The 18780-nt window shown below is 43.2% G+C and overlaps 1 protein-coding gene across 2 annotated transcripts in view; it reads right to left on the bottom strand.

Moving 5' to 3' along the window:
• Positions 1 to 18780, bottom strand: part of SMARCAD1 (SNF2 related chromatin remodeling ATPase with DExD box 1) — an 809617-nt gene that overhangs the window by 241403 nt on the left and 549434 nt on the right. For both annotated transcript variants that reach the window (XM_078676227.1, XM_078676228.1), the window contains exons 12-14: positions 15705 to 15804; positions 11711 to 11770; positions 10540 to 10615 (exon numbers count right to left, since the gene is read on the bottom strand). In XM_078676227.1, the coding sequence (XP_078532353.1) occupies positions 10540 to 10615; positions 11711 to 11770; positions 15705 to 15804 (236 nt within the window). The remainder of the gene's footprint in view (positions 1 to 10539; positions 10616 to 11710; positions 11771 to 15704; positions 15805 to 18780) is intronic.

Below are 18780 nucleotides of genomic sequence, written 5' to 3' on the forward strand. Positions count from 1 at the left end.
CCAGTAGACTGCAGGTAAAAAGAACATAGTGGTAGGTGCTGCCCGCCATGGTGGGTGCTGCCCACCATGGGCATGGCCATGTCCCAACCCCAAGAGGACATAGACAGTCTTTCTTGAATCTCTAGGATGGCGGTGGGGGTTGATTGCCCACAATCTACATTCTGTATGGGGAGTCCAGAAAGCCCACAACAAACCAGGGAAAAAAACCATACGGGTGGGGCCTGACCATTTGGGAATGGCCATGTCCCTACCCCTAAAGAGCACAGCAGATCGTATTTGGGGGAGATGGGAGTGATTACCCTAATCTGCAGAAATCCTACTAGACAACAGCAGAATGGGCCAAAAAATTGGCTCAACAAACTTTCTGCTCGCGGCTAGGGGCAATTACCACAAATCTGTCCTCCAGGAGAGCAGAAAGCACACTAGACACCAGGTACTGCATTTATGCAGTGGGGTTTCTTTTTAGGAGGGAGAGCGGCCCCCTGGCATTTGCCTGTGCCCCCTCCCCACCCGGAGGCCCAATGTCATTTCTGACCCCCTCTCCCCACTGGGTTTGGATGGAGTTATTAACCCAATCTGCCCCCCACCAGGGAGCAACAAGCCCACTAGACACCACGGATTTCAAAATGGCACTACAACAAACACAAAGAAGGGGCGGCCTTCCCTGGCAGCAAGCCATACCACCGATCCAGTAGGGTTAATAATGACCGCTGAATAACTGCAAAGGCACCTCCATCGACTTAGAGCACCCAGAGCATCCTGGACTATTCTCCATCTCCTGCATCCGCAGCATCATGTGGTTCCCCTCAGATTCCAGAACCTTCCATCATGGAAGTAGGAGGAAAATGTGTTTTTTAGTCAAAGCTTAAAGTTTGTAAGGTATTCTGAATAAGAAAATCTGGTGAGAGCCACGCAAGTTACTCCCACTGGATTCCCCTAGGTGTTTAGTTTTCAAAAATTTAGTTTTGCTAGGTTTCCCTAGGTGCCAGCTGAACTAGGACTTAAAATCCTCAACTACAGACATTGCGAAACAGGGACAGTTTTCAGTGGAAAAATGCGAGGTATTCATGTTGCGTTTTAGGCCATTTCCTGTCACTGGCACTAGGTCTAACCTCACAAGTGAGGAACAGTTTTCATCAAGAGACTTTGGGGAATGGTAGTTGGCAGTCAGTTTGTCGCTCCCTATAGATTCCAGAAATTATCACAGAAATGTGAAGACAATATACTTTTTAAAGTCAAAGTTTGAGGTTTACATGAGATTCTGGATAGGAAAAGCTGGTATGAGACACGCAAGTCACCCCACCCTGGATTTCCCGAGGTGTCTAGTTTAAAAAAATGTACAGGTTTGCTATATTTCCCTAAGTGCCAGATGAACTAGGACCCAAAATCCACAGCTACCGACACTGCAAAAAGAGGCAATTTTCAGTGGAAAAATGTGATGTGTCCATGTTGCGTTTTGAGCTGTTTTCAGTCAAGGGCACTAAGCTTACCCACACAAGTGAGATACTATTTTTATGAAGAGACTTGGGTGTTAGGAAGTTTGCAGCTCCCCACAGATTTCATTACTTTTCATCACAGAAATGTGAGAAAAATGTGTTTTATTTCTAGTCAGAATTTGAGGTTTGCAAGGGATTCTGGGTAAGAAAAGCCAATGTGAGCTGCGTAAGTCGCCCATCCTAGATTTCCCTATGCGTCTAATTTTCAAAAATGTACATGTTTGCTAGGTTTCCCTTCTAGGGGATTGAGTCTCTCCTCCTTTTTGGAAGGATGTTCAGGGGTGTGAGGGTCTGGCCGATGTGGAAGGGTGTCACCACATTCGGCATGAACAAGGCATATGTTCTCAGAACCAGTTTGTATGGAAAGATGGTGTATGGAGGGTGCACACAGAGAGCTAACACTCCTGGCCAATGTAATGACCACTAGAAGAAAACGTTACTTACCTTTGGTAATGCCTTATTTGGTAGAGACTCTATCTAACTACAGACTACTTACTTTAGAATATTCCTCAGAAGTCACACTGGATCTGAAACTTTTGGTGAGCACTACTTCTGCACACCAGTGGGTAGCATCGTCGGCCGTGCTAGAAGTGATGTGCACCGTGCCTATATAGGCGCCATCCTAGCACGTTGGCGTCAGTAGAAGCCAGAGAAACAAGGAACACTGACCACTGGTGCGGTAATCTAGGGCCCTCAGAAAAGGGGGACAATCCTTTACTCCAAAATCTGTTCACAGAGAGGGGAGGATGGGGGTTGGTAAGGAATCTGCAGCTAGATCTTTTCTCTACCAGATAAGGCGATATCAAAGGCAAGTAACTTGTTCATATGATGGAGACTTCAAGCCGTAAATTACTAAGCTTAGAAAGACACCCAAGCAATACATCCCAGGAGGTGGGGGCTATGATATAAATTAAACAATGAACTCCTGTAGGACAGAACAGGCAAAATGGCTGACACTTTGGACGTCACTGTCCAGGCAGTAGTGATTTGTGTGTGCAGAGAAACCCTCATTGCTGCCTAACAGATATCCATGACAGGAACTCCGCAAGCTAACACAGTGGTCGCAGCCTTGGCTGTGGTAGAGTGAGCTTGCAAGCCTTCGGGGTGGCTAAAGCGTAGCAGATCTTGATGCAGAGCACTATCCATTGTAAGATGGTCTATTTCTGCACCACCTTCCCTTGAAGAGTTGATCCGGATCGCTTTTGTGAGGTCAAGGTAAAACGACAATGCTCTTTTTGGGGCCAGCCAATGGAAAGTCTCCTCTTCTTAAGAGGGGTGAGGCAGAGCTTACAATGTAGGCAAAGTGATGGACTGGCCTATGTGAAAGGGAGTGCCCACCTTCAGTCAAAAGGATGTTCTAGTCAAATAAGACCAGCTTGCCAGGGTAGATGCTAAAGTATGGAGGATGTGCCAACAGTGCCTGTAACTCACGGACCCTCCGGGCAGATGTCATTGGCATTAGAAAGGTTTTTATGGTAAGAGCCTCAATGGACGATTGTGTAGTAGCTTGAACGGAGCACACAAAAATGTGAGAAAACAGTTGGGGTCCCACTGTGACATGATCAAAGGTGCAGGTAGAAGCATATGCTGAAGAGCTATCGTATACCTATGTACAATATGGGATTTGAAAAGGGATGGCTGATCTAGCAACCGCAGAAATGCTGGGATGGCCAAAGCCGAGCCCGGCGAGGCTAAGGTAGGAATAAACAAAAATAACCTGGGGAAAAGGGTTGCAGATATAGGGTCAACATGTTTATCTGTATACCTTTCCACAAACTTGCTCCAATGACAGGTATGAACCGTATAGATGGAGGGACGTCTGGTTGCTAAGATAACATTCAGACTTCGGGCGGAAGGTCGAAAGCTGTCAACGGTCACCATTCAATCTCTATGCATGAAGGAGAAGGGTTTTCAGGTTCCGGTGCAGAACTCTGCTCTCCTCCTGAAACAGAAGATCCTCTGGGTCAACAGCTCTAGATACCAGACTCACCATGCCCAATCAGGAGCCACAGGAATGACTAGCGCCCGTTATCCCTGATTTTCTTACGAACTTTGGGCAGGAGTAGTATTGGTGGAAATGCATATAGGAGGCAGGAGCTCCACTCGAGACGAAAAGTGTCTACTAGCGAGAGCAGTCTTGGAAACTCAAGTGCACAAAACTGCCGACATTGCTTGCTCATGGCAGAAGCAAACAGATCTAACCAAGCCTCTCCTCACTCTCGGAAGCGACCTTGTGCCATCTCCACATGGCGTCGCCATTCAAGATCCGCTAGGCATCTTCAGCTGAGTTTGTCTGCTCTGACATTTAGAGAACCCGCCAGTTGTTGAGCCACTAGGTATATGCCCTGGTGATCCAGTGTATTGCTTCGCCCTCCCAAATAATCGAAAAAACCGCACTCCAACATGGAGGTGCCTACACACAGCGAGGCAATAAAAACACCTGGAAAGGGATTTCACTCATAAAATGAGGCCATCAAAAGACTGTTTTCAGAATAAAGCATGGGGCTTTATCTGTGCAACACACTAACAGAAAGGCTTTCCCAGATGCCAAATGAACAACATTTAAATGTGTGTGTGTATATATATATATATATATATATATATGTGTGTATGTGTGTATGTGTGTATGTATGTATATATACATACATACATACATATATATATATATATATATATATTCAAGTTCCGTGCTACCAGGGATCTCGGGGCACTCGTCGGCAGGTGCTGTAACACGCTGGGAATCGCGTAACATATAAAAGCTCAGTAATCAATTTCCACTTCTTTGAAAAAGGATTCAAGCACTCCGGGTAAGGTGGCAAGATTTATTTACGCCAACAGCAGCAGTGAATCGACAAACGCGTTTCAGACAAAGTCCTTCTTCAGTGTCAAAGATGCGCTGCGCGCGGCTCTTTTTGATGAACGCTCTCACAAACGTGAAAATGGACTCCGATGTAAGATCATACATACCAGAGAACTGGTAGAACGTGGCAGCCATTATATAATGTAGCATGAATGCAGAAAAGTGATGTTCATATTTAGGATAGATCCCTATTACGATATACAGCACTATAGGCTAATAACCACTGCCAGACAGAACTAAAATCACGCCGTGTATCGGCATACCTCTGGCATAATTACCAAATCTGCGCTCAGGAGCGCCTAACAAATCCAAAGTTCACAGAATACATATATGAGGTGTCATACACAATCTCTGTATGACACCTCATATATGTATTCTGTGAACTTTGGATTTGTTAGGCGCTCCTGAGCGCAGATTTGGTAATTATGCCAGAGGTATGCCGATACACGGCGTGATTTTAGTTCTGTCTGGCAGTGGTTATTAGCCTATAGTGCTGTATATCGTAATAGGGATCTATCCTAAATATGAACATCACTTTTCTGCATTCATGCTACATTATATAATGGCTGCCACGTTCTACCAGTTCTCTGGTATGTATGATCTTACATCGGAGTCCATTTTCACGTTTGTGAGAGCGTTCATAAAAAAGAGCCGCGCATCATTGACACTGAAGAAGGACTTTGTCTGAAACGCGTTTGTCGATTCACTGCTGCTGTTGGTGTAAATAAATCTTGCCACCTTACCCGGAGTGCTTGAATCCTTTTTCAAAGAAGTGGAAAGTGATTACTGAGTGTATGTATGTATATGTATATATGTATATATGTATATATGTATATATGTATATATGTATATATATATATATATATATATATATATATATATATATATATATATATATATATATATATATATATATATATATATATATATATATATATAGTAACCCAAAATACATGGAAAAAAATACAAGCAAATAATACTGGATGTCCACTGCAAGAAATCTGAAATTTATACACACTAAAAACATCAGATCATTATAAACGCTGGAGACTTGAATGTCCACACAGACACACACACATCACAATGCCAATAATCAAACAAAAATACATCAGATGATTATAACCACTGGAGACCTGAATGATCACACAGACACACACACACACATCACAATGCCAATAACAAAAAAGAAAATACATCACTGATTACTCTTTCCCTGCATTCTTGCCAACTCGGCTGGAGGAGTCCTTGACAGCCAGGCAGAATCTTCTATCAGGACCCTAAAAACAAGTTCCCTGTGTAAACACGTTTGCTCTACAGTGAGCTCCTGTCTGGGCATCAAGATTTCCTGTCCTTTAATACCTTATACTCAACCTGAGCAGAAGGTTCTAGAAACCTCGCCCCCTTTCTTCTGTTACAAAAGCCGAGCTGACTGTACTGGCCCGTTTCAGGGTCAAGACAGAAGCTGGCCAGGCCACTGTATTTTGACAAACAGACAGAGCTGTATATTCCACACATTTCTCTGGCAACAAGAATCTCTGCTGTGAAAGGTACCAAGCATGCATCCCACACATTATCTCAGTGAAGCTTACTAAAGTGTCCAAAAGTACAGAAAAAGCCTTGAACGTGAATAGCCTAAACAACTTGCATAACCTTGGGCCTGCTTGTGTGCCTAAAGCTCAAGCTAGACAGTCAGAATTCAAGATGGCATGAGGGCATGTCAAAGTCAATTGTAAGAACTTCATAATACTTCCCAATGTACAACACAATGCACATTTGTGCACCACTGCCTATAATACTACACACTTCATCTCCCAATGTACAACATAATGTACATTTGAGCACCACTGCATATAACACTATACTTCGAAACAGAGAAGTACATTCCACACCTCTCGCATGCTTTCAAATGCACATTTCACACATTCTGTTCCTGACAAGGCTGTAAAAAGCACCCCCCCATAAACCCTGAAACAACAAGGAGACACAAAAGAACTGAGAGAAAAAAAAAGAATATGCAGGGAAAATGTTGTCATACATTCAAGAAAACACCTAAAGTCATTTAAAACTATGGTAGTCGAAGGTCATCATGTGGTCCCAATACTTGGGAGTGCCTTTGGCACTACATCCAGCCATGTCCAGTGGGGCAAAGCCTCTTGACAAATGGTCCACGAATCCACACTGCCCTGTTTTTAGCAATAGCACATGGCGGTCGTGTTGTCTGTGAACACCTGTACCAACCTTCCTGATTGAAGGAAGAAAGGCTTCCAATGCCAATGGAATCGCCAGAAGCGCCAATAGAATGATTTGGAGCCTAGATTCCTCTGGAGTCCTCCGATGTCCACTTCTCCCAGCTGGCCACCCCAGCCCAGGAGTGACACATCTGTCACTACAGTCAGCTCTGGTTGGGTAAGGGAGAGGGGTTGCCAAAGACCCAATCATGGTTTGTTAGCCTCCACTGAAGTTTTTTTTTTTTCCCTCCGAGATCTGAACCATGTCAGAGAGATTTCCCTGATGCAGTCCAGTGGGCACAGCAGAGCCTTCATACGCCAATGGGAAACCGTTAACTAACAGGATGCAGGAGGCCATGAGGTCCAATAGGCTCAGAGTCAGTTTCATCCAAATCAAGGATAGAGGCTGAAACATTGGCAATATAGCCTAAATATCCTAGACTCATCCCTTGGGAGGATAAGCCCGAAACTGCACTGTGTCCAGAATAGAGAGGGAGTCAGATGTGTCACTTCGGAACGATGATAGTGAACCCAGAGAATGCAGGTGGTCTGCTGAAGTCTTGAGGTGCAATAAGACCGCCTGGGGTGAACCCACTTTCAACAGCCAGCCATCGATGTAGGAGAAGACTGGCACCCCTGAATTCCGACATCACCTTTGTGAACACCCAAGGGGCTCTGGTAAAGCCGAAAGGGAGTCCAGCAAACTGAAAATGTTCATGGCCCACAGTGAACTGCAGGTAACCCCTGTGAGCAGGCAGGACAGGTATGTGAAAATAGGCTACCATACAGTCTCCAGGAGAGAGACAATCTGAGCTAATGTGAGAATCTTGAATTTCTCTTCCTTCAGGAAGAAGCTGAGAGTGTGCATGTCTAGAATCAGGCAGAGGCTCAGTCCTTTTTGGGAACCAGAAAGTAGTGGGAATAGCAAAAACGAACTACTTCTGATAACAGTACCCTTTTGATGTCTCCATTGGCCAAAAGAACCTGCACTTCCTGAAGGAGCAGGGACAGGTGATCCTCCGTCAGCCAGTCTGAAGATGTTGGCATGGACAGTGGGGTTTCCCATGATGGTGAGAGGATAATCTAATGGGGTTTGTAGGGTGCAGGTGCTGAGGCTGGGGTGGGCAGAGGCTAACTGAGCAGACCTTTGGCCTTGGGTCCCAGGAGCTTGTGGGAGCTGCGTGTGTGGCCACAAAAGGAATGGGAAACCTGTTGGCGACGATGGCTGGGCTGGAATGGACTTGGTTGGTAGCCCCTACAGTAACCACAGAAGGGGCGAAAGTGAAAATGGAGCTGGCGTGGGGCCAAGGAGAGGACTGACGACCATGCAGTCGCCCTGCTGTCCTTACAGTGCTCAAGTGCTGAATCTGGCTTGTCGGCAGAGAAGGGTGCCCTTCGATATCCATAAGGGATGCCTGGACATCCTCTGAAAGCCAGTAGATCTCAGCCTGGTGTGATGTCTGAGTACCACTGACAATGCAATTGATGTGCCTAGCGAGTGGGTCATATCCAGTCCTCACCGAATGGTGAATTTTGGTGTGTCTCTGCCGGCATTAGCCTCCAAGACCACAAGTAGCACTTGCGCAACCAACTCCCAAACTGTGTGGGAATATCGGCCCCAAGATGCACACTGTGTTAACGAACAAGTACAAGGCTGGCGGAAGAGAACTTCCTCCTGCAAAAGGTGTCCAGCCTCTTGGATTCCCTCTCTGGTGGTGTGGTAGGGAAAGAATTAGGGTTGAATATGTATGTGGAGGCCTGGCCAACCAGGCTCTCAAGGCTGGGGTGCTGGGTAAGGAAAGCTGGGTCCCCAGGAGCAGGCCGTGGAGGCGAGCAATTGTCCTGTACACAGGATCCCCAGTTCAGGACTTGGCCCATGTCCCGAGGAGGACGCTTCTGAGGGCTTCGTTAAAAGGGAGAAGAGTGTCAGTGGGGGCAACTCCCGGCTGAAGCACCTTTGTCAAGAGGTTAGTCTTTACTGCCACTAAGGGTAGCATAAGGTCCAGGTCCAGAACCTCAGCTGCCCTCTTCCCCATGGGGAATGGCCAGAACAACGCAGGCAGAGCGTGTCGGGGTAGTTTTAATGGCTGGGGCAGAGTTTAGAGGGGAGGTTTAAGGAGGGAGGTGGTTTTAGGGCTCAGGGCGGGAGATCGGGGTAGTTTTTTTAATTGAGGCAGGGTTTTAGGCCTCCCAGCAGCGGAAGGGGTTGTGGTAGTTTTATGGACAGCTCCGGGGGTACGTTTTAGGGCTCAGGGCGGGGGCTCAGTGAAAGGGGTAGCTTTAAGGGTGGGCTGGTTTTAGGCCTCAGGGGCAAGGTAGGGGGTTAGAATTTGAAGGCTTAGGGCGGGGCGGGGCAGTGGAAAACTTAACCATACATACCCACTTACCATTCATGCCTTCACAATAAAATTGCGCAGTAAAGGAATGCATGGTTAAGACACCTTTGTGGTTTAGACTGCGTGATAGCGGGACATATGGTCATACAACCCTCCCCAACATGGCAAATAAAGTCCCTTCATCCGTAGCCACTCTAGCAGGAGAGACTAAGTCTGTGGAGGTGTCCAAACCACAGGCATACACCAGTTCCTCATACCAGTTATCTTAGGTCTCTTCCATGTAGTTGGAGTGGCCATTAAGATCCTCAGATCCCACCCACTCCCTCCACCCTAATAGCACTCCCTACAGGGCTTATTGGAAAAAGTACACTCTGGCAATGACTTGGAGGGTCGAGTTCCAGCTGGAGTCAAGGGCGAGTGCCGCCGGTCCGGCTCAGTATAAGAGTTGGGTAGAACAATGTGGTTGGCACCACTGTGGGTCGCTGATGACACCAGGCTCCAGGGAAGGTCGGGATCCGACGACAGGGCCGATGCAGATCCAAAGGGCCAGAGGGTAGACAGGCTGTCTGGAATCCAGTTGGGGCACCTGCCAAACCTGTGGGATCCAAAGGAACTCCAGAGGGATCGGCCCGTGCAATACAAGGTGCATGGCCTCATAAAACTCTTAATTGGGAGACGACTAGAGCTGGGAATGGACCCAGGACCTGCTATCCGACCGGAACCTGAGGTATTGTGGAGTTGCCTGATGTGTTACTAAAAGCTTCAGTGAATGCACGAAAACGGTTTTAGATTCATGGCACAGCAGTTGGGAGAGGCCTTGAAGATGAAGCCTGGTTCAAAGCACCAGAAGCAAACCAGGTGGGAGTCTATCATAGAAATCTGTCTGCATGTACCACAGGGTTTAAACCCCACAGGTTTTTAGGCGGACATTCCTATGCACACCGGGAGCAAAAAAGCTAAAACAGAATTGACATAATGTTGAACAAAATAGTCCAAAAAATGGACTGAGTTAGCTCGCTCAGGATTAGCGCGGATGGCCAATAAACAAAATAACTGATGTAAGCGCGATGGGGTGGTGCCTATAAAGCCATCGCACACGTCACATCCGCCGTTGACAATGTAGACGTGGAGCTAATGGATTTCCACTTCCGGTGCACAGAGGTACTCCTCAAGAATTTCCAGATCCAGTCAGACGCATTGGGAATATTCTAAGGTAAGGCATAACCGGATAGTAGTCTCTATTAGATAAAACCCACATTAAGTCAAGGTATGATATATATATATATTTAAATTTTTTTTTTTTTTTTTTAAAGGAACCTGTCATAATGGTTACTGACGTCCCTGATATCACACCACAACAAAGTGAGCAGCTTTTTTTGCAGTAATTTTCAAGGTTCGTCTTTCCTTAAATGAGGGTGTTAACAGGGTACTGGAAGGGATGGGCAGGTTGGGGAACTATACTTTTTTCATTACAGGAATTGTCCTTTACACAATACAATTGTTTTCTTTACAATACATTATCAGTAATACATTGTGAACCACACTACAAGTCAGACAATACCCAGTATGTTATTTGAGTCATTTTATTAATGACTGTTTAAAACAATTGCAGTACTTACGTCGTCACAACAATATTGAATTCCAATTTGTGGCTAAGTATATCATATCTAAGATACTTCCGATCTTCCATGGAGCCTAAAAAAAACGAAGTGGATGTAGTGTCAGACTTTATTGACCATTAAGACCATCAACAGGAGGCAATATTTCTTAACAATGGTGCCTTTCCATTAAGGGTTTTCTATGACCATCAGTGTGGCTTAATCTTTTATATGTATTTCAGCAGATCTCTCAATGCAAGTTACATTTACTTAACAGGTGGATTGAAATAATAATAATTATCCATGCTTGAATAGCGAAACACATTTGTGCCACTCTCTTTTCAGGCTACATCACTTCTTTCTGGCTTCAACTATATTGCAATGTGGGTTCCCATACCACATATTTTCAGACAATACACAAATCTACAACATCTTTATACCTTCAACCACAATTCTGAAAAGAGGCTATGTCCTTTCCCTCATGTACTGGCCCCACATACATCTCATATCCTTAACCAACAGACATAAGGTACCTTCTAAAAATAGTCACTTTGAGCACTTTGATGGATGTATTCCATATTCAGCACTCATCGCCTACACTGCAAATGCTTGCTTCTACTGCCTCAAAGCTAGCATGACATGTGTTATCCTTCCTTTTACCTCAGTCAAGACCCTGATCACCACTCCCATCCAAACCAGACACAGGTCATTCTTTTCAACATTACCTCTTTCCCTACTCAATACCACCCTCAACTTGAACTGTAACAGAATCACTGCAGTTCTACATTTAAGTGTCTTGTTTGAATTTCAGTCTCCCGCCTCCTCCCCTCACACCCCAAGTGCTCCTCTAATCATCAACTCAGCATCTTGTTACCTTTATTCTTCCCATGTTGAGCAAGATCTAGAAGAGACATGCTAGTGCAACTATTTCCTCTACAGTGTACCTCTCTCCTACTAGTACCAAGAGCTATAGGCTTCCCAAAACCTCTAAAAGACCCTCAAGGCTCACCTGATCAACCAGTTAGAAACGCAGCAAACTGAGTGAGCCCTTGGTTTCAATGATACTCCTTTTGGTTAATCTGTTTATGTAAACCAGCTACTATATTTCCTATGCACACATACTTTTCCTAACTTGGAGTGTTTTCTGAAGAACAAACCAAGAGATAAAGCCACTAAAATACTGCATGCTTACCGTAATAAAGGATAACTTTAAGTTCAGGACACCATTGATTAAACTCTCTTATCCAGTTATCTATAAGAGAAGAAAAAAGCTATAAACAAAATAAACTGTAACTGAGAATTGCAGAACATGCAATAAATTAAATTTTTGGTTAAAGTGTGATGCAAAAGATAAAAAAGCTTTAGGTAGCATGATGGTCCAGTTTGTAGACTCCACCCAAGGTGATTCTGATACAGTTGGCTAAATAAAGAGAATACTTGATCATACACATGCCACTAGGGCGTCATTGCTACACACTGCAGTCAGTCTTAATGGATGAATTAGTATAACTGTAATTGCATCAGACGGGGACATAAGAAAGGCAGCATAGTCTGCAAATTCCATCCTTTCCATCACTCGTCCTCTTCTGAATAAGGCAAATATGTCCTTCACAGGACCTTACTAATTATTATAGAGATAGCAAAAAATGTTGACTAGGATGTAAGTAAACTGTTGATGTTATAAGAAATTAAACTTTCAAATGATGTGTACCTAACATCCCTTGGGCTGTAATACTACTCTTGAAAATGCCACCACAAATTTATTTTCAGCAGTTGGAAAGGATGGGAGAGGAGTAAATTTATATGGCAAGACTTTGGTGGGATTTATCTATCATGGATTAGATTGGACTAGTGCATTTGTTGGAGCACTCTATAGTAGCTTTACACTAGAAAACACTAATGCTATAAAACCACTGAGTATAATAATCATTACTTGTACACAAAAACACCATAGATTCACATGCCTGTTCAAGTTCACCATATAGTACAGATCAAAATGGAAAGGAGTTGTGATCCCATATTGTTGTGCCCTGATAGAGCTACCACAATAACACTTACAAAAAGACACAAATGCTCAAAGAAAACCGTAAGAACATTTGACTGCTTTCCAATTCCAATTAACTCTTCCTGAAAGGGGTCTTTGAAGGCCTTTAGTCTACAATCTGGTTTCACATAAAGTCTCATATAGTTTATAATCAACTTGGCTTTAACTTGCATTGAAACAGAATATTCTGCAGCAGCCTACCTGAAGTTAGTAGTCCCATAAGTGGTGTAATGGAGTTCCCTGAACTATTCTCCCGGTTCAACTCATGAAATGAAAATGAAAGGATAAAAAGGTATCTGGCCACATCTGAACACATTCTCAAGAGGTGCAGCTAGACGTCGAGTAAACTGTTCATAACAGAAAAAAAATCTGTAAATAGAAGGTAGTGATGGAATAGAATGCTGGCTTAAATAAATTCAAAATCTTAAAACAATATGCTGTGCAGAGATCAGGATTTACTTATATAGGGCAAAAGGTGATCATGCCATCTTTCCTGCTGGCTATTCTTACCAGCAGATGGAGCCCAAAAGAGCCCAACATCAGTTCCTTTACGTATGACTTGGCTATCCCCTGTGTAGGCAGCATCTGTGCCAAACATTTGATGAGGAGCGGCTGAATTGGATTCTGCCTTTGGAAACTATCTCTATCTATTCGCAGATGCCTCACCTTTTCAAAGCTCAAGGTGGCAACTTAAAACCGGAAATGTTTTATGCAACAGCTTGCATGTTGGTAAGTAGTGCCAAGGGGCTCAGCTACAGTTAAATCCTGCCTCCAGCAGTGAAGACATGGAACAACACTGGAGAAGAACAACATTACTTGCTTGCTGACGCCAGTGTCACAAGCAACTTCCTCACCTCAGATGCAGAGCATCTGAGAACCTGGGTGTGAGAGAGCGTGTTTAATCGAAATGGAGTGCTTATACTCTAACAAGACATCCACTGAGCAGAACGGGGAGGAGGATGGGGAGTGAGAAATTTGCAGTTAGAAGAGACAAACCACCAGAAACAGTTCTTGAAGGTAAATAACCTGTTCTCCTGATAAATATTTCTAACCGAAGGGTCTTCACTTTTAGAGCGGATACTAAAGCAGTACCAGCACAAAGTTAGACAATCTAGGAAGTAGCTTCACTCCAGAAAGTCCTACAGGACAAACCGACGTTCCCTTTATTGTAGACCTGAGAATTAAGACATTAATGCTTGGCAAAGTTATGGACAGCCCATGTGGTGTCATGTCTGATGTTCTACACAGGAACCTAAGCAAAACTGGGGTTGAGGCCTTCTCCCTTGTTGAATGAGCCCCAATGCTCTTAGTGACTCCTCACTGACCAAGGCATAGCATAGTTTTATACACAGGATGATCCATCTAGACCAGTGGTTCTGAAACTGTGGTCTGGGGACCCCTGGGGTCCACAAATGATTATAGAATTAATGATTATTAACAGATAAAGCATAGCTAAAGAAGTAAAACTGAAAATGTAAAACTTTTAAATGTCCTGTATATGTGAAGGAATTCGAAATTGGAAGCTAAAAGTTAGTATCCTCAGATTGATTGGTCAGCACAGAGCAAGTGCATCAAACATAATATAGTATGTCTGATCAATGGCCACAATTTATTTTAGAAAAGATCCAACCTTCGCGTTAAAATTAACATTTTGACTTTTTTAGACTGGTTTGTGAATTAAATGCAATATTTAATCAGTTGTGTATTTGTTTGATGAATGCTTGTTTCCGTTTCTTTTTGTATTGGTTTGTAGTTCAAATCATTGAAAATGCTAGGACAGGGTTCTCGGCTCCCAGTAATTACTCAATGGGAGTCCTTGGTTTCCAGTAATCATTAAGTGGGGTACACATGACTCAACAGGTTAAAAACCATTCAACAAGACAAAGACAATTTGTGGACTTCCTATCCTTTCTTCACACTGGTACTTTAGTACTAGCCTCAATTTATTCAGAAAATAGATAGTATACAATAGAAGAACAAGCAAAGCCTTTGGTTGACGGACACGATGCTCAAAGTGACTGCAGTAAAGAACACAGTTCCAATAGTCATCAATCCTAGAGTACAACTGTGCATGGGCTCAAAAGGCATGGACATCAAAAAGGTATGAACTAAATGAAGGTCCACCGTGGCGTAATTAAGTTGCAGGTGAAAACCTGAGGCTTTTCGAAACAAATGCATCACTATAGAAGATCTGAATAAAGAAGACTGATCAAGAAAACGTCAACAGGATAGACAAGTAAACTTTAATAGTGTACCAGAAATACCTTGCCAGGCTAGGGACAACACAAATAGAACCACATCAGGCAATTTAGCATGAAAATGGTCACTGTGGTGGTTCTCATACCAAGCCACAAAACAATCCAATGGCTAGTATTTATGGACTTGGTGGAAGGGTGGAGGGCCACCAAAACAAGGTCTATCACTTCCAAAGGCAAACCAAATCTCCTCAGCTAGTTGCACTTAGGCAGTCTTTTTGCATGGATGTGTAAAATGTCAAAGTTTGGATGTAAAACCCCAACTTGTTGCCAAGAGAGCAGACCCTCTCAAAGAGGTAGCCAGACTGCAGGACAGATGCGCAAACTCAGCAGTTCACAGTAAAAAAAATTCCATGCTCAATCTGAGGCTGTCAGGATGAAGTGAGCTTGGCCCCTCAACTTCCATCCAAACTCAAATATATGGTAGCAGAGGGAGAAACGTCTAGAGGAGGCTGGAGTCCAACCAAAGGTGGAACATGTGTCTCAGAGTGATCCCAGCGTTTTGGTGGGGAATGGGGATCTTGAGTGCAAAAGGAGTGACACTAAGCGTTCTTGACTGTAGTGAAAAGATCTACCCAAGGCACACCACACTGGGCAAGGAGGTCTCAAACCATCTTCAAGTACAAATGCCACTCTAAGTGAACAAGATTTGCTGAATTTGCCTATTCTAAAGCCAAGAACCTTCCAGGTGACTGACATGAAGTCTATGCTGGAGCCGGCCCTGGGAGGTGTCTGTCCCCAAGGCCATCTAAAAGCTTCAAATATTAACACCAAACAAATGTAAACCAAATCCACCATTTCAACAAAAAAAACAAAAAAAATATAGACTAGCAGATTCATACATCTTGAAATAACGAAAATAAGGAAGGCAAAACAATGCAATTTACCTAGAGTGGAGGCTGGAACAATGACCAAATGAGGACCTTTGTCTCCTTCTTCGTAAAGGTAAGCAAGAAATGATATGGCTTGAACAGTTTTTCCCAGTCCCTAAGAAGACGAAAAAAAGGTTTACTGTAAACAGAGACTGTTTAGCTTCAGGTAGTGGGACATTTTTAGAATTACGGTGATGGCACTTGAACAATTCAAGACACACTATTACAGATAATATTCAACATGAATGGAACGAAGGGTTATGGTCTCTAAATACCCTTTTGAATTTCTAAGACGAGTATGCAGTGCATGGCCAGGTTCGGACCAGACATCTTTTGCAAGCCTATTCGTATTTTTCTTTTTTTAGATTTGTTACCAAGAGGTGCTACACATCCTCTTACTCAGATATTTGAGCTACATTTGTGACCCATAATGAAGTCAAAGAGGCAGATGTGAACAGACAGTTCTCACAATGCGGTAATTAATCACAATAAATCAATGGTAAGCAAGTAAAATAAATAGGTGCAGCTTGCCATGCTAAAGAAAAAACATTTGCTAAGCATTTGTAAATGGGAACAACACTGAACTCATGTGAAAGCAAAAACACTCAAATAAGATATCAAATACTAAATATTTTGCAAAGTAAAAACTCAAATTAATGTGTTAGTTTTCATGCATGTTTCATCTTCTGAAATATCGAGGTGCACTTCGTTTGAAATCAGGATGTGAAATTAAGGACATTTGTCGCTGGCTTATTCCAAATAATTTGCAAGCCATTTTCTTGGTCCTGGAATTTAATACATAACTAACCAGTGCACTCTAGAAGTTGTAGTCTTTATTTGCTCCAACTAACCAACACATCAGAGAGTAATGTTTGTAAAAGCAAAGCAAAAAAAATGTGTGATAAAGTTTTGTTTAGACAGGCAAATAGCTTCTTTTATTTTTATTTTTTTTAACAAGTACAAACCCACTATTCTGATTCAAAAAACGCGATTTTACCCTCAGAAAAGGATTTACTTCCACAGAGGTTTGCCTAGGAGTAATAGTACTTGTGTGGACACCCACAAACTTAAAGTTAGAGGGAATTCATAAAGTAATTTCTGACCTATAAACACCCTGGAAAGGGTTGGAGGTTTACCCTTTTTGGCGGTTAAGAGTAAGTGCTTTACAATGATGGAAAGGGAACAGCCCTGAACATCAGTCGGTTTATTGAGGAATGGGGTTTCTTCACAGAGGAAAAATGTCTTCCCCATGAAAATGAAAAACATTCAGAGAGCCAGTACACTCGTACTGTATATACTCGTGTTAAAAGATGTGCATATTTTCGCATGAAAAAACGGAATTCACAAGGGCTCTTTAGGACGCCGGTTGGGAACCTATGACTGTTGCAAGGTTGCTGGCAGTACATCCAGAATTCTTAGTGACTTGCAGAATCTGAAATCTGCAACAATCCAAAGGTGTAACCCTGCAGGTGCAGATTTACAATTGACAATAATGCTTGATGTCAATGAAACCATCTTGTAAACCTACTCGTCATAAGTTATTAATAAATAAATTAAGACAGTGAATTGCTGTGAAAAGTATGGGTGATTATATCAAAGAGGCAAAGGAAGGAATGAGCAGTCAAAGAGCATTGCACACATCTTAACATTCCTAAACGTTCAGTGACTGAATGGGCATGGAGGATGAAGGATTCTATTACCTAGTAAAAGTAAATTGTTTAAGGCCAAGGACTAATCAGACAAGGACCTCTTTCCTCTACCTAAAATTTAATTTTGACAGTAAAATGGCAATAAAACCGGTTTCATACAATGAACATGCACCTGTGATGCAGCGTAAATGCTGATTTCTTCTTTCATGACATGTATCCCAGATGGAACAATGAAAACATACAGAAGACGTGCACTTTGCACGGCTTTGAAAAGAGAATGAAAACACAAAAAAAGTTGTAGTACAAGCACTGTAATACAGCGTGCTTTGATTTAGAAATAGTGAGTCTAACGTTCTAACAGTTCATATTCATACACGTGTGAATTAATTAAAAAGAATAACTCATGAAAATGTATTTTCTGCATATATGAAAGCATTGAATTTTTTATAGTATTGAAGCAATGTAAGGCTTCTTTTTGATTATTGTACGAAAGCTCATGACAAATACTAACATGTAAAGGCCAAAGCCTAGTCTTTCACTCTCATTGTAAAGCCCCATTGACTGAAACATAGCAGCAAATCTGCCAAATTAAGAAAAAGAAGAACAAGTTACTTACCTTCGGAAAGATGCATCTGTAAGAGACCTATGTAGTTATAGATTTCTTACCTTAGAATTACCCCCAGGTGTCAGACTGGATCCAGAGAATTTTTTCGTAGCAGTACCCCTGCCCGTAGGTAGGTGGCGCTGGTCGACTCCACATTCATCGTAGTTGCCGGTCTTACGTCTTTGTGTCTACTTCGACGCCACCCCTGCACGCGGACGTATGTTCTGACACAACTTTCCACGCCAGAAGCGCAGAGCCATGCAAGACATTGACCACTGGTACACCACAACTAGGCCCTGTAAGGGAGACCTTATTCCTAGAAGTCAGTTCGCGGAGAGGATGGGTGGAGTGGTAAGGAATCTATAACTAACCTATATCTCTTACAGACACATCACTACCGAAGTTAAGTAACTTGTTCATCTGAAAGAGCCAGTTAGTTATAGATTGCTTACCTTAGAATAAATATCCCTGCAATACCAACCCCTGAGGAGGTTCTGCGGACCAGGTTCACACTAGAAAGTCCTGGAGGACAGAACGGGCAAAACAACTGTCCATCCGGACTGGACTGTCCAGGTAGTAATGTATGGTGAAAGTGTGCAAGGATGCCCACGTTGCCGCCTGGCAGATGTCAAAGTGTGGGACTCCAAGTGACAATGCAGTAGTTGCTGCTGTAGCCCTAGTGGAATGAGCATGCAGCCCCAATGGATGTTCCTTCTTCGCTAAAGCGTAACAGATTTTGATGCAAATGACAACCCACAGAGAGATGGTACACTTTTGGACAGCCCGACCTTTCTTGGCACCTAAATAGCCGACGAAGTGTTGATCATACAATCGGAAA

The sequence above is a fragment of the Lissotriton helveticus genome, chromosome 2_1, assembly GCF_964261635.1.
Source record: "Lissotriton helveticus chromosome 2_1, aLisHel1.1, whole genome shotgun sequence".
Classification (NCBI taxonomy): domain Eukaryota; kingdom Metazoa; phylum Chordata; class Amphibia; order Caudata; family Salamandridae; genus Lissotriton; species Lissotriton helveticus.